The sequence below is a fragment of the Tachypleus tridentatus genome, chromosome 5 (genome assembly GCF_004210375.1).
Source record: "Tachypleus tridentatus isolate NWPU-2018 chromosome 5, ASM421037v1, whole genome shotgun sequence".
NCBI lineage: Eukaryota > Metazoa > Arthropoda > Merostomata > Xiphosura > Limulidae > Tachypleus > Tachypleus tridentatus.
In genome coordinates this window covers 25714670-25727336 of record NC_134829.1, presented here as the reverse complement: position 1 = coordinate 25727336, position 12667 = coordinate 25714670, and the positions used below count along the sequence as shown (strand labels likewise).

The 12667-nt window shown below is 34.1% G+C and overlaps 1 protein-coding gene across 1 annotated transcript in view; it reads right to left on the bottom strand.

The window, feature by feature from the left end:
• LOC143251291 (protein spire homolog 2-like) overlaps nt 1-12667 on the bottom strand; it is a 59888-nt gene that overhangs the window by 21860 nt on the left and 25361 nt on the right. The window contains exons 4-6 of the mRNA XM_076502729.1: nt 8702-8827; nt 3842-3913; nt 1674-1829 (exon numbers count right to left, since the gene is read on the bottom strand). Coding sequence (XP_076358844.1) covers nt 1674-1829; nt 3842-3913; nt 8702-8827 — 354 coding nt within the window. The remainder of the gene's footprint in view (nt 1-1673; nt 1830-3841; nt 3914-8701; nt 8828-12667) is intronic.

The following is a 12667-nucleotide window of genomic DNA, read 5'->3' as shown; positions in this document are numbered from 1 at the left end:
TAAAGTGGCAAAATAATTAGGTGCACTTTGCAGCTCATCCATCAGTTATATTTGACCCTGGTTCATCTGTGATCCATGACTATTTAGGCAGTATACATCTCAGCTTGGAGAGGCTCACCACTCTGTCATGTGGCTGAATTGGTACCTCCAGTCACTTTCCAATGTTCTTGAGCAACTTTGATAAGAACTGAGGTTGAATCACTCTGATTGGCATAAACCATGGAGTCCTATACAATCCACCTTGATTGATTTAAAACTCAAAACACACCACCACAAGAATCTTCAATGCTTTGTTTTTCCCTCACTCTGAAACTGATCCTTGGGATAAGAGCATGGACATAAATTCTGGGACTCCTGAACATCGGCAGTTCTTCTTTCTGAATCCTTAGCTGTAGAAGACAAAAGTCATAAATCTTTACAGCATTGGCAAAAGTATAATGCTCAGGAGAGGATTTCTTCTAACTCCAAATACTCTCTTTAAGAATCAACTACCCTTAGTGACTAATGCTTTCTCTTGATACAAAGACTTTCCAACTGTGGAAAATGCTACTTCCCTTAACCAAGAAGCTTTTTTAAGTTTAATATCAAAGTGTTTAAGTAAAAGGCAGTACACATTTCAGTAGAAACAGTGAATGACACTACACAATATCCTATGGTCAAGGTACCAATATTTTATCTTTTCTATCTACTAAGTTGTATATCCTGATCAAACTTAATTAATCTTAGAAGAAAAATGGGATCAAAAATGTTTAATAAAATTAAATTTGATCAAGATATCAACTACAAAATGATTCTATGTCCCTGATTATCTGAGTTGTGAAAATGGATGAAAGAAAACATAACTGGACACAAAGTGAAACAAGAAATTGATAATCTTTATTTACTTTATACTGAAAACACAAACAAAGTGTGTGTAATTTCTCCTGACATTGAACAATCACTTCTTCTGGATTTTATATATTCGACTTTTCAGGCTGGATCCATGCACCAGATTGACTAAATCTTGTGTTCCTTACTTTACAAAAAACATTCCATTTACTATGTGTGACTAATTGTTTCTACATGGCTGGTAGTTTTGATTTGATGAGTTCATAACCTCTAGATATTACCTGAACTATCACTGAAGAACACTGCTGTTACATCATTACACAGTGTACAGAATTGAGTAGTGTCATCCACTGGCAGAACAGGTATTATACACTGAAGAATAACAATGAAACAAAGGCAGCTACAATGAAATCCAAGCTTTCTTGACTATATGTTATGTGAAACGTGCACAGATACAGAATAAATACTACAGTACTGAAAGAACACAGAAATGTATGAGATATTCATATATCACACATATATCAAATCAGAAACTGAATTCAATCAAATATTGAGTGAAATTATATCATATAGTAGATACAACATATTTTTATTATAATTAACTAACTTTTTAAAAAGAGAAAAGGATTAAATCATCATAAAAAAAAGAACAGAAGCAATTATAAAGAACATCACATAAATGAACATATCAACTGTCTTGTAAGGAAAACATATATTATCAATTTTAGGATATGAACCAAATGGTCAAAACTAATATTTATATTAAAACATCACCTAATAATTTCAGAAACAAAAGATACTTAAAAAACTGACTGAACAATTCAAATAAAATAAAACTATCCTACCTTAACTTTCTTTAGCTTGTACCGCTGAGTGCATATGTCTTCCAGCAACATTTCAAATGGAGTCAAATCATATTTTACAGGATGAAAGAGTAACTTAATCTTTTTCAGTTGAACACCTTGTTTCAATTCTTGTATAACATGCATCCATAATCTAGCCTAGACATAACATTTGGACAGAATCCTTTCAGTTAGTATTCTGAATTTTAAAAAATTTAAATGTACATTAGTCCAAAAGCAGAATATTAATTGAAAAGCAAAATTACAGGAAACATGTGTGATAACACTAAACTGTGCTTTCACAATGGTTTGCTTGCTCGAAGTTAAGTGCAAAGCAGCGCAATGGGCTGTCTGTGCTCTGCCTACCATGGGTATCAAAACTGAAATTCTAGTGCTGTAAGTCCAAAGACATACCTCTGTGCCACTGAGGGCTTCCATAATGAAACCTACATTTTGAAACTTTTGTTGCTTTGGTTGAGTGTACAATAATTCTGTTCTGCTTAAAATTATTGAACTGATCACTAACATAAAAATGTTGGTAGTTTTAAACATTAAAAGGGCAAATAGGAGCATTTAAAAATTGAGTTAGGGATCTGATATATTGGGTTGAGGAATAATTCGTGAGCGTTTTTTCAAGTTAAAAAAATATATTCATAAATGAAATGCTTTCGCAAAATATTTCATGTCATTTGGTAGATAATTTTTTGCTCTAATAGATGGTGTGTTTGATTTTCATATGTCTTTAATTTTTGCTTTCATTTTCAGCTCATTAAATGGACTGTCAAGTGGACAAAATCGAGCATTTTCGACACCATCTGCTTTTTGCATTTAATTTCTTGCAATTTCGTTTGAAACAATGCATACTATATACCTAGGTATTAAATGAAATAAAGTATCATAATAACTGTTTTGGGTGTAATGTGTTCATGCATTGAAGTATTGTATAGTCTTGCATGTAATGCTTGAATGAAATTATTTAAAAATGCTCACGAATTATTCCTCAACCTAATACATAAAAATCAGACCAGAAATCAGGTGCAGCTAAACAAGTCAAAAAGTAAAATTATTACATCAGAAAAAAGAAAAAACATATATTTAATAGATGTATTTATTTCATCCTATATTAACAAAAATTAATACCGATTCTGATACAAAATTAATAATTTATTATCATACAATATTATATTCATATAATTGATACAGATATTTAAATTATGACATTATTTAATAATAGTTAAATAACACAGACCTGCAGATTTAAACTTCATAAAAGTTATTCTGGTTTTAATGATGGATTTTCCATAATTCAGCTAAGCAGATTTTTATAATAACATTTTTTTTTCTATGATATAATGATTTTTTTTCAGAAATCAGGAAGAAAAATTCTTACTTAGTTCAAATTATTATTTCATTTACCACAATGAATAATTATTATTATTACATTTGGGTTTTAGTATAATTGATAAGACTCTCACATTATGATTGGTCTAGTGAAATGTATAGCAAGTGGTTGTCAACAATTTAAGCATAATAAAATGTGACCCGATTTAAATGATAATCATTCACTTATATAAAAATGTATATGACTTTTGTAAAAAATCTGTATGTGATAGAAAAAAATGGATATAATTTTTGGACTTAGCATGCAGGAATTACCATAGAACATGTAAAAATTGAAGAGAATAAAACCATCACAGGCCTGTGTAATTACTCTGATGCAAATAGTTGGTACATATGTATATCTTTTACTTTAGCTGTTACATATTTTAACAATTAAGATTATAATCTCTCTTAATAATTAAAGTACTGTACTGTTTTTTCTGGTGATAGTTAAATTATTACAATGTCTAAGAGTACTTTGGTCACTGCATTATTTTGTAGTACAGGGTACTTAAGTAACTATACTAAGGCAATTCTGATGTGATTTCTAACTGACTTAAATTTTAATAAGAATATGTACTTGTACCTAAGATTATGGTTTTAATTTTTTAAGCCATGAAATACTTATGTTGTTAAAATATATACATGCAAACCAGTTGTTTATATACGGTGGACTAATATTTTACAACATGGGACTTCAAATTCATAAAAACCCTATACTGGACTACCACTAATGAAGTATGGATGGAAGTGTTGAAATATTAATTCCATATTATCTTGAAAATACTTACCCAATTTTGAAGATGAAAATGTGCTGGCAATAGAGCCTTTCCTACTGTGTCAAAACTGTCACATCCGTTTCCCTGTTGATGGTAAATTTTGCAATTGAATAATTATCTTACAAGTTCAAATCTCAATTAACTTCAATTCCCTATTTATTCAACAAATCTGCTTTTATATTTCCATTTTTTCTCATTTTTGTTGTGCTTCAAAAATCCAAGTATTTATTTTTTTATTTTGAGTGGACTCATAAAAATATAATATACATATGATGATTTCCGGTGCTGTTATTTCACTACCTTTCTTTTTTGACAAAGATCTGGTTCTTAAAAATATTTTTACTGGTATCATATTTTGAAATTACCAGCATCACTTGTAATATAATACCATATTTACATTTGTCTATATTCACCAGCATTACTTATGCTGCCATGGTTGACTAGTCCTTGGTGGTATTACTCCACCCAGCACCTTATAGCTGTACGATTATTAACCTTCTTAGTTAGACTCCCAGTTTGTAAATTTTTGGTTCTTTCTAGCACCCCTTCTACCACAGTTATTACAAAAGGGTGGTTCTTACCATTTTTATATCATATCTTAAACTTTTATCTGCGTTATCTTTAACTTTCCTATCATGTTTACAAAAACATGCTTTTATTTAACCATCATATTTTTATTATACATGCTGCTTTGGTTCTTATCATTGATTCTAGCTTCTACTTTCACAAAATGTAATAACTAGTTCTTACTGGTCTTACTGCTATCTAAATTTACATTTATCTATTTGATAAGAAAGTAAATAAAAGATTAGTACTTAGTGTAACTTATGTGTAGAAACAGTCTTGTTCTTACGAGTACTATAATCATGTCATAATCACCATAATGTTAGTAAATATCTGATACATGTTATTTTAGATTTTAAGCACCATATTTTCAGATATTGCTTTTTACCAATTTATACTACTGTATACTCACTTGGTAATTCTTTATGGTAACATTCAGTAAACAGTGCTGTGCAAAAGTGTTATAACAAAGAATATTTTATCATTCTTTCCATTTCATAGGGCTAAGTCTTCCATGCCATTCCAGAATGTAAATTTCAACACTACAGTAATGCTTCACTGATCTCTGTTAACAACTGAATGAGCCAGGGTGAGAATACTTATCATTCAGTAGAATTTTCATATACTTCTACCAAGATTGTGCCATGAGGGTTTTGCTTGAATGAACATACTGATCAAATATAGGACCTAAAATAACTTTCATAATACCCCATTTGGTGTCTTAACTGTACAGAAAGAAGCTAGTATAAAGTACTGGTATATGATAGAAAAAAAATGCATTCAATAACACGTCACACATAAACCATGATAAAAAATACGTTTAACACTATATATTAAGTTTTCTTGTCATGTCATGGCCCAAAAAGCACAGAGTATTATTAGTAGAGCAGAGAGTTTTCATACGGGCTTTACCTGATGTTGGTTAGACTCTCTGACAAATTGCTGCAGACTTGAAATGCTTTCCAAACTCTATCAACTATACCCAAGATTGTGAGATCGAGACAAGCATATTGAAAATACAAATGGAAGTGGCAGAACACTGAAATCAATAACACTAATATTAAGAATCTTTCGTTTATGCAGCCTTCAAGACAGAAGGAAGATTGTCAGTGATATCAAGCGCCATAAACAACCATGTATCAAATGACAAAAAAGTGTCTAGATCTAGAGTATAAAAAAGACTCAACAAGAATGAAATATTTGGTAGTATAGCAGTTTAAAAAACCTTTAATTTGGTCTCCAACTTGTAATCCGAGGGTCACGGATTCGAATTCCCATCACACCAAATATTCTCGCCCTTTCAGCAGTGGAGGCATTATAATGTGACTGTCAATTCCACTATTTGTTGGTAAAAGAGTAGTCCAAGAGTTGGCAGTGGGTGGTGACGACTAGTTGCCTTCCCTCTAGTCTTACACTGCTAAATTAGGGAGGCTAGCACAGATAGTCCTCATGTAGCTTTGCGCAAAGTTAAAAAACAACAACTTAAATACCCTTTAAATCACTGGATGATACTTTATTGTAGGGCTCTTTACAGGTTTACACAGCTTGTAAAACACCATTGACATTTTACAGTAAGACTTCTTACATGGCTTGATTAACATTAGTACAACACTCTTTATATATTTTTTAATAAAGCACTCAGTGTCACAATGAAGAAAAAAAATGTATTACTCTACCTTTAGTCATTTTTGTGGAAACTATAGCAAAACCTTTTACTTAACTAGTGAAATATTTAAGGCTTCATACAACAAAATCCATTGAAGAACTTGAGAAATGTTTGAGTACTACTAATAACAACATTTCTTAAATACCTTTAAAAAGGCAATACAGAAATTTATTAAATCTCCTCACAAGAAAAATGTTTTACTAATTATGTAAGTAGTACCTCTGGTGCATAAATTCAAATATTATATATTGTTTACAAGAAAAACTGTGGTATTACATGCTCAAAAGTTTCACAAATTATGTAAATAATTGATACTGCACTACTTTAGAACTCTTTGTATGATTTATAAATCAAGTGAAGTTGGACATCAAAGTTATGTGCTTTAAACCAAGAGCTGCTGTTGGGGACACCATCAGATTTCAAATAATTTTATAAATTATTAATGTACGAAGCTTCTTGGGGAAGGCAATGAGTTTGTTGGTTTCGTGATCCTAGATAACATATGAGTACGAAATAAGAAAAACATGCTGAATGCAATTAATCCCACAATACTGACGTTTCGGCAGGAAAAACTAAAATTATTGAACGTATGGGTTTCACCGTCAATGAAAGATATGAAAGCAAGTTCGTACTTTAAAAATTGAAACAGATAACAGAATACTTTAATAAGAAAGGTCAAATATTTTATAACTTAGCTAACATAAACAACTATGTAGGTACCATACAAGAAAGATGAGGGGTCCACATCAGCAAGACGTTCTATCTGTTGTCATAGCTGAAATAGCTAGTTACAAATATTGTTATTCAAGTGTACTGAAATAATTTCTGTAAATTTCCATGATATTTTAGCATGTATATTGTTACGAAATTCTTACACTGACTTCATATATCACTAATGAATGTCAAACATTCCCTTCTGATAATCAACAGTAATTCATATTAATTAAAGATCCTACAAAATTTTACGGTCTCTCAATGGCGTGAAAATCACCGTTGTTAACCTGTTGACTGCCAAGTATTTCAGTAATACAACTCTAATGCTTCTTCATTTTGTAACCTTTTTCGTGACGCCATTTTGGATCGAATGTGAAACAATTTGTAAGTAAGTCAAACGCATGTAAGTTGCTGACATCTAGCGTTGAAGTTAGGTATTATTGAGAACGAATTAACTCGTCCTTGGCACTGTGTTACCGATCGGCTTGGACGAGTTATCTCGTCTACGGCACCGAACAGGTTAAAGATATGGTTCTAAACTTTAGAGCTATTCAGTTTCTCGATGTATCTTTCACTATGTGCATCGCTAAGATGATTTACAATGTCAGATAATATGATAATAGAAGGTAAGTTTGTTTGTTTTTTCATCTATGACTAGTGTAAGCTCTTCCAATATGATGGAGTAAACTGTAGACAGGGTGACGTTAGTGCAAGACGTCTATATCAGCTATCGGAAGGTCGTAATCTTTTTTATACAGGGAAAGGATGCATATTGCAAATTATGTCTCAAGCTAGCACGCGTGAATTTCTGTACGGCTCTTCTATGAATATACTATTAACAACGGTGATACAGTAACCAATACAAACTGGATAAAGATGGTTAGAATTACAAATGCATATGTGGAACTACAGTACGTGATCTAATAAACTGTGTGATAATCCATCTGACCATTTAAGTGCAACATCCACACAGCTACGTATACTCTTTGTTGATTTTTTTTTGTCTTGGTTTCTTTCTAACTCTGTGCGTAAATTCTGAAAATCCCCTTCACTCCAGAAGCCAATGGAGGCCACGAAAGAAAGTGAGCAGCCGGAGAGTAAATAAGAATTCATTTTATTTGTTTAACTGTGGTTGCATTCGATTCATACCAAAGTTAGAGTTTTTTCTGAATCTGTGTTCTATGGATTCTTTAAACTTTTCTACTGGATATAACTGTACCTAATAAATTGTTTAAGTATCATATAAACATAGCTGAAGATACACATAAACAAAACTGTTTTTCGCTCTTTTATTTTTCAAGAATTTAAACGGAACCAACCAAATCGTTTAAAACAGCTGAAAGTATACACCACTAAGTTTATTCCATATTTTGTAATTCAATAACATAATCGAATGTTTAGTATATCGTGATTCGATATCGAGTATTAATTGTGAAGCCCGGCATGGCCAGATGAGTTAAGGCGTTCAGCTCGTAATCTGAGGGTCGCGGGTTCGAATCCACGTCACACCAAACGTGCTTGCCTTTTCAGCCGTGGGGGCGTTATAATGTACGGTCAATCCCACTATTCGTTGGTAAAAGAGTAGCCCAAGAGTTGGCATAAAGAGAATTCAAACCCGGCATCCCCAGATAATGAGCCGAGCGTCCTAACCACACTGGGCCTATAAAGCACTCTAAGACTACAATGTTGGGTTTATATCAAAAATATGTGGTATTAAACTGCTGGCTAATATCTCCGATCACTTAAAAAACTCCCTAAACATTGCAAAAAAAAGATTAAAACCAGGAAAAGGTTGAACGTTTAAAACTAAACATTTGTAATAAATTATAACTGTATTAAAAATGTTTCATTCTCGTAATGCTTGATATTTTTAGTGTTAATATATTTTTTTATAATACTGTTATTCCTATGTATGTTTACTGTCGTACCTTTGAGTCATTGGATATTTTATGAAGGAAAGAAATTAGTTCCAGAGCTTCTTCCACTAGAGTGCGACACACAGCCGTATAATGAGCGTCAGCTTTGGAGGAGGACAAAAAGTGGCAGCTGCAAATCTGTAAAACACCGCAGTTTTCTTTAATAAAACACAATTTTGAATTTTTGTTGTTGCAACTTGAACAGAAATATTACCTTAACATTTTTAATACATTAACACTAATACTTCTGATATTATAAAAAAATATGAATGCTCTTTTTTTAAATTATGGATGACATGTTTTAACCTAGGGAACAGTGAAGCTTGGTTGGTTAGGACTATGAATTCTTAATAAAAATGTTTGGAGTAATAGACGATAGCCAAACTACAATGCACTGGCGTTGCATCTAGGGGCAACATATCATAATTCTCGCTCGTATAAGCCGTCCCTAATTTTGCACTGTAAGATTAGACGAAAAGCAGCTAGTCATCGCCACCCACCGAATAGTGGGATTGACCGTCACTATATAACGCCCCAACGACTTGAAGAGCGAGCATGTTTGATGTGACGGGGATTCGAACCCGCTACCCGTGTCGAGTGCCTTAACCACCTGGCCATACCGGGCCACCAATCATGGTGTCTCAGCTAATTCTACAGTCTGACACGTTAACAACTAGCCCTCATTTGGCCCATCAAACGAAATACAATGAATATCATATAAAATAAACTGTTTAAATACAGAAAATGGAATTTTCTGAACAATAACAACAAGCGAAGATGTATAGAACAAAGGTCTGTGTTATTATTATTATTTTGAAACAATGTTCAAAACAAAATTTCGGAAATTTCCAAATCTAATAAATAATCTAAAATCTTGTACAAATAATTAGTCATATTATATGATTTTAAGACAAATTATATGCTACGTGAAATACAAAAATCCACTTTTGTTAAGTGCGAGAAAAAAAATTGAAATAAGAGATATGCAGCCAGTCACTGATATCCCATGTTCTTTACGTCATTTTGTAGTGATATACAACCAATTATTGGCATCTCCTATTCATCACGTCACTTATTTGGTTAACTTTGTTAATGGTCAGATACTCAACCAACACGCGTATTAGCCCATTTCATTATGATCTTATTGTAAAGTACTATCAAAACGCAATTAACCGGTCATTCAACCCAATAACAAATTAAGTTTAAAGTTACTAACCATAGAAACCAGTTAAATTAGGTGGTAAAAAAATCACTGCTTAACTAAAAAGTTAACATATACAGCTATTCTTTCTCATTGAAAGAGCATAAGTGTTTGTTGTTGTTGTTTTTCAGTGAAATATCTTTGAACACAAAATGCAAATTTCGACAATTTGCATTTTGTGTTCTACAACCAATGAAACGAAGCTGGCCACTTTCACATTTTAGAAAGCTCGATTGGCTTTATTTAATCGAATAGTGGAATTTAATATCACAATTAAAACACTCCTAAAGAGCGAAGTGTATATAGCAGCTCGAACTTTGGGCCTTAATGTCAGTAGATCGATAGTTTAACCACTAATTCACGCACGTGCCAGTTACTAAAATACTCAAGTAGATTATTATTATAAGTAATTGAGCTCATTACAAAGCTCAATATAAGAAAATAACTATAACTTAACATTAAACAATACAAAAACATTATATGGTTGGATGATTCTGATCACAAATCACACGAATATCAGGATTCAACCGTCTAACCTTAGCATGTACAAAAGATTAGTCATTCAAGTAATTTCTGTAATCAGAGATACTAGCTTGTTTACCTGACCTAAGTGTAGATCAGGGGGTTCCCAACCGGTGGGTTCGCGAAGCCTTGGCAGGAGGGTCGCAAAGCCTTGGCAGGGGAGTCGCGTAGCCTTGTTAGAAGTAGCTTGGGATAACATTAATTTTATTTCATCAATTACATTTTCATGCTCTTACATTTTTTTGTTTCGGTGCAAAGCAAAACGTGTGCTACGTTAGTTCAATGTCATTAGGTGATATTATGGGTGTATGTATGCGTGCCTGTGTGAATGTGTATGTGTCTGCAACTGTATGTATGTGTGTACTAGTGAGTAGCGAGTATGTGAGTGCACGCGCATGTACGTATGCTTGTGTGTCTTTTTAGCTGTGATTAAGTGTGTGTGTGCTCGCTGTCGACACGTGAGTCACATGTCCGTTACTGATTGGTGGATGACGAATCGCGCGACTGGCCACGCTCCATTCCCTCCCAATACTTACCCCATCATTACTCTACCTGCACCCCCCACAAGCAGTCAGTGTAAGATCTATAGTTGCCAAAGCGTTCATTATTCAACATTTTTATTTTATTTTAACAAGGAGATAAGTAAGCAGTAGAGGTGAGTTGTGTCCATGGCTAAACGGCGCAGATACTCAGAATGCTACCTCAATATTGGCTTTACCACTGTGCTCGCCAACGACGGCATCGAGAAACCACAGTGTGTTTTGTGCCATGCTGTCCCGAGTGCAGAGTCAATGAAACCATCAAAACTCAAGCGTCATCTCAAGACGAAACATCCAGAACACGCAAAGAAGGGTTTGGATTTCTTTAAACGGCAGGAACGGTGTCTTAAAAGCCAAAGAATCGATAGAAGTGGGTCGTTTCACCAGCAGAGTGCAGCCGTAGTGGAAGCTTCATATGAGATTGCATTCGAAATTGCTAAACAAAAAAAGCCTCACACGATTGGAGAAACACTTCTTAAACCCTGCATGATGAAAGCAGTAAATCTTATTCTTGGAGAAGCCAGTGCAAAGAAGATGCAGCAAGTATCCCTGTCAAATAATACTATACAGAGGCGCCTTTCTAAAATGTCTATGGATGTGAAGGAACAGATTTTGACTGAAATCAAGGGTTCCCCTTTGTTCTCCATTTAGCTCGACAAGTCAACAGATGTAAGTTCATGTTCTCAGTTGCTTGTCTTCGTGAGATACATTAATTCAGGTGACATCAAAGACGAATTCTTATTCTGCAGTGCACTTGAAACCACAACAAAAAGCTGATGATGTCATGGAAAAAGTTTCAACTTTTTTTTCAAGACGAAGATCTTCAATGGGAAAACGTGTGTGAGGTTTGTATGGATGGGGCACCGGCTATGCTGGGATCGAAATCAGGATTTCAGTCGAGAGTGAAGAAGCTAGCACCTCACGCAAAGGGCATGATTCACCGATATGCTCTCGCCAGTAAGACTCTCCCCGCCTCTCTGCAGGAAGTGCTTGAATCTGTAATCAAAATTGTAAATTATGTGAAGACTCAAGCACTCAACACTCGCCTATTCAAAGAACTATGCAAACACATGAATGCTGACCACGAAGTCCTTCTCTTCTACACAGCAGTACGTTGGTTGTTGAAAGGAAACGTTATTAATCGTGTCTTTGAAATGAAAGATGAAATAAAGCTATTCCTGGAGACTCAAGAAAGGAAAGATCTTGTAGCTCACTTCGAAGACGAAGCATGGAATAAAAGGGTTGCGTACCTAGCCGACACTTTTGACCAGCTGAACAAGCTCAATTTGAAGCTTCAAGGAAGGGAAACACATGTTCTCCTTTTTCAAGATAGTCTTCGGGCCTTTGTTTTCAAACTGCAGAACTGGCGTCGGAAAACCAATCTTGGAAACATCGCTATGTTTGAACAACTTTGTGGAGTGACGGATGAGTCTCAGATCCCACTGGATCAGTTCCTCAAGGATGAGATTACCGAACATCTTCAGTCTCTAGAAAAGGAAGTCGAGCGTTACTTCCCTGAGCTACCACAGGAACAGGAGGCCCTGGTAAGGAACTTATTTTGTACTGAACTTGATGTATCCAGCATCCCAGATGATATCCAAGATGAATTTCTGGATCTAAGGAACGACTATTCAGCTCGTGATCTCTTCAAGATGAAATCCGTGACTCAGTTCTGGTGCGCTATGTATCAGTCATACTCCAAAGTCAGCATGATAG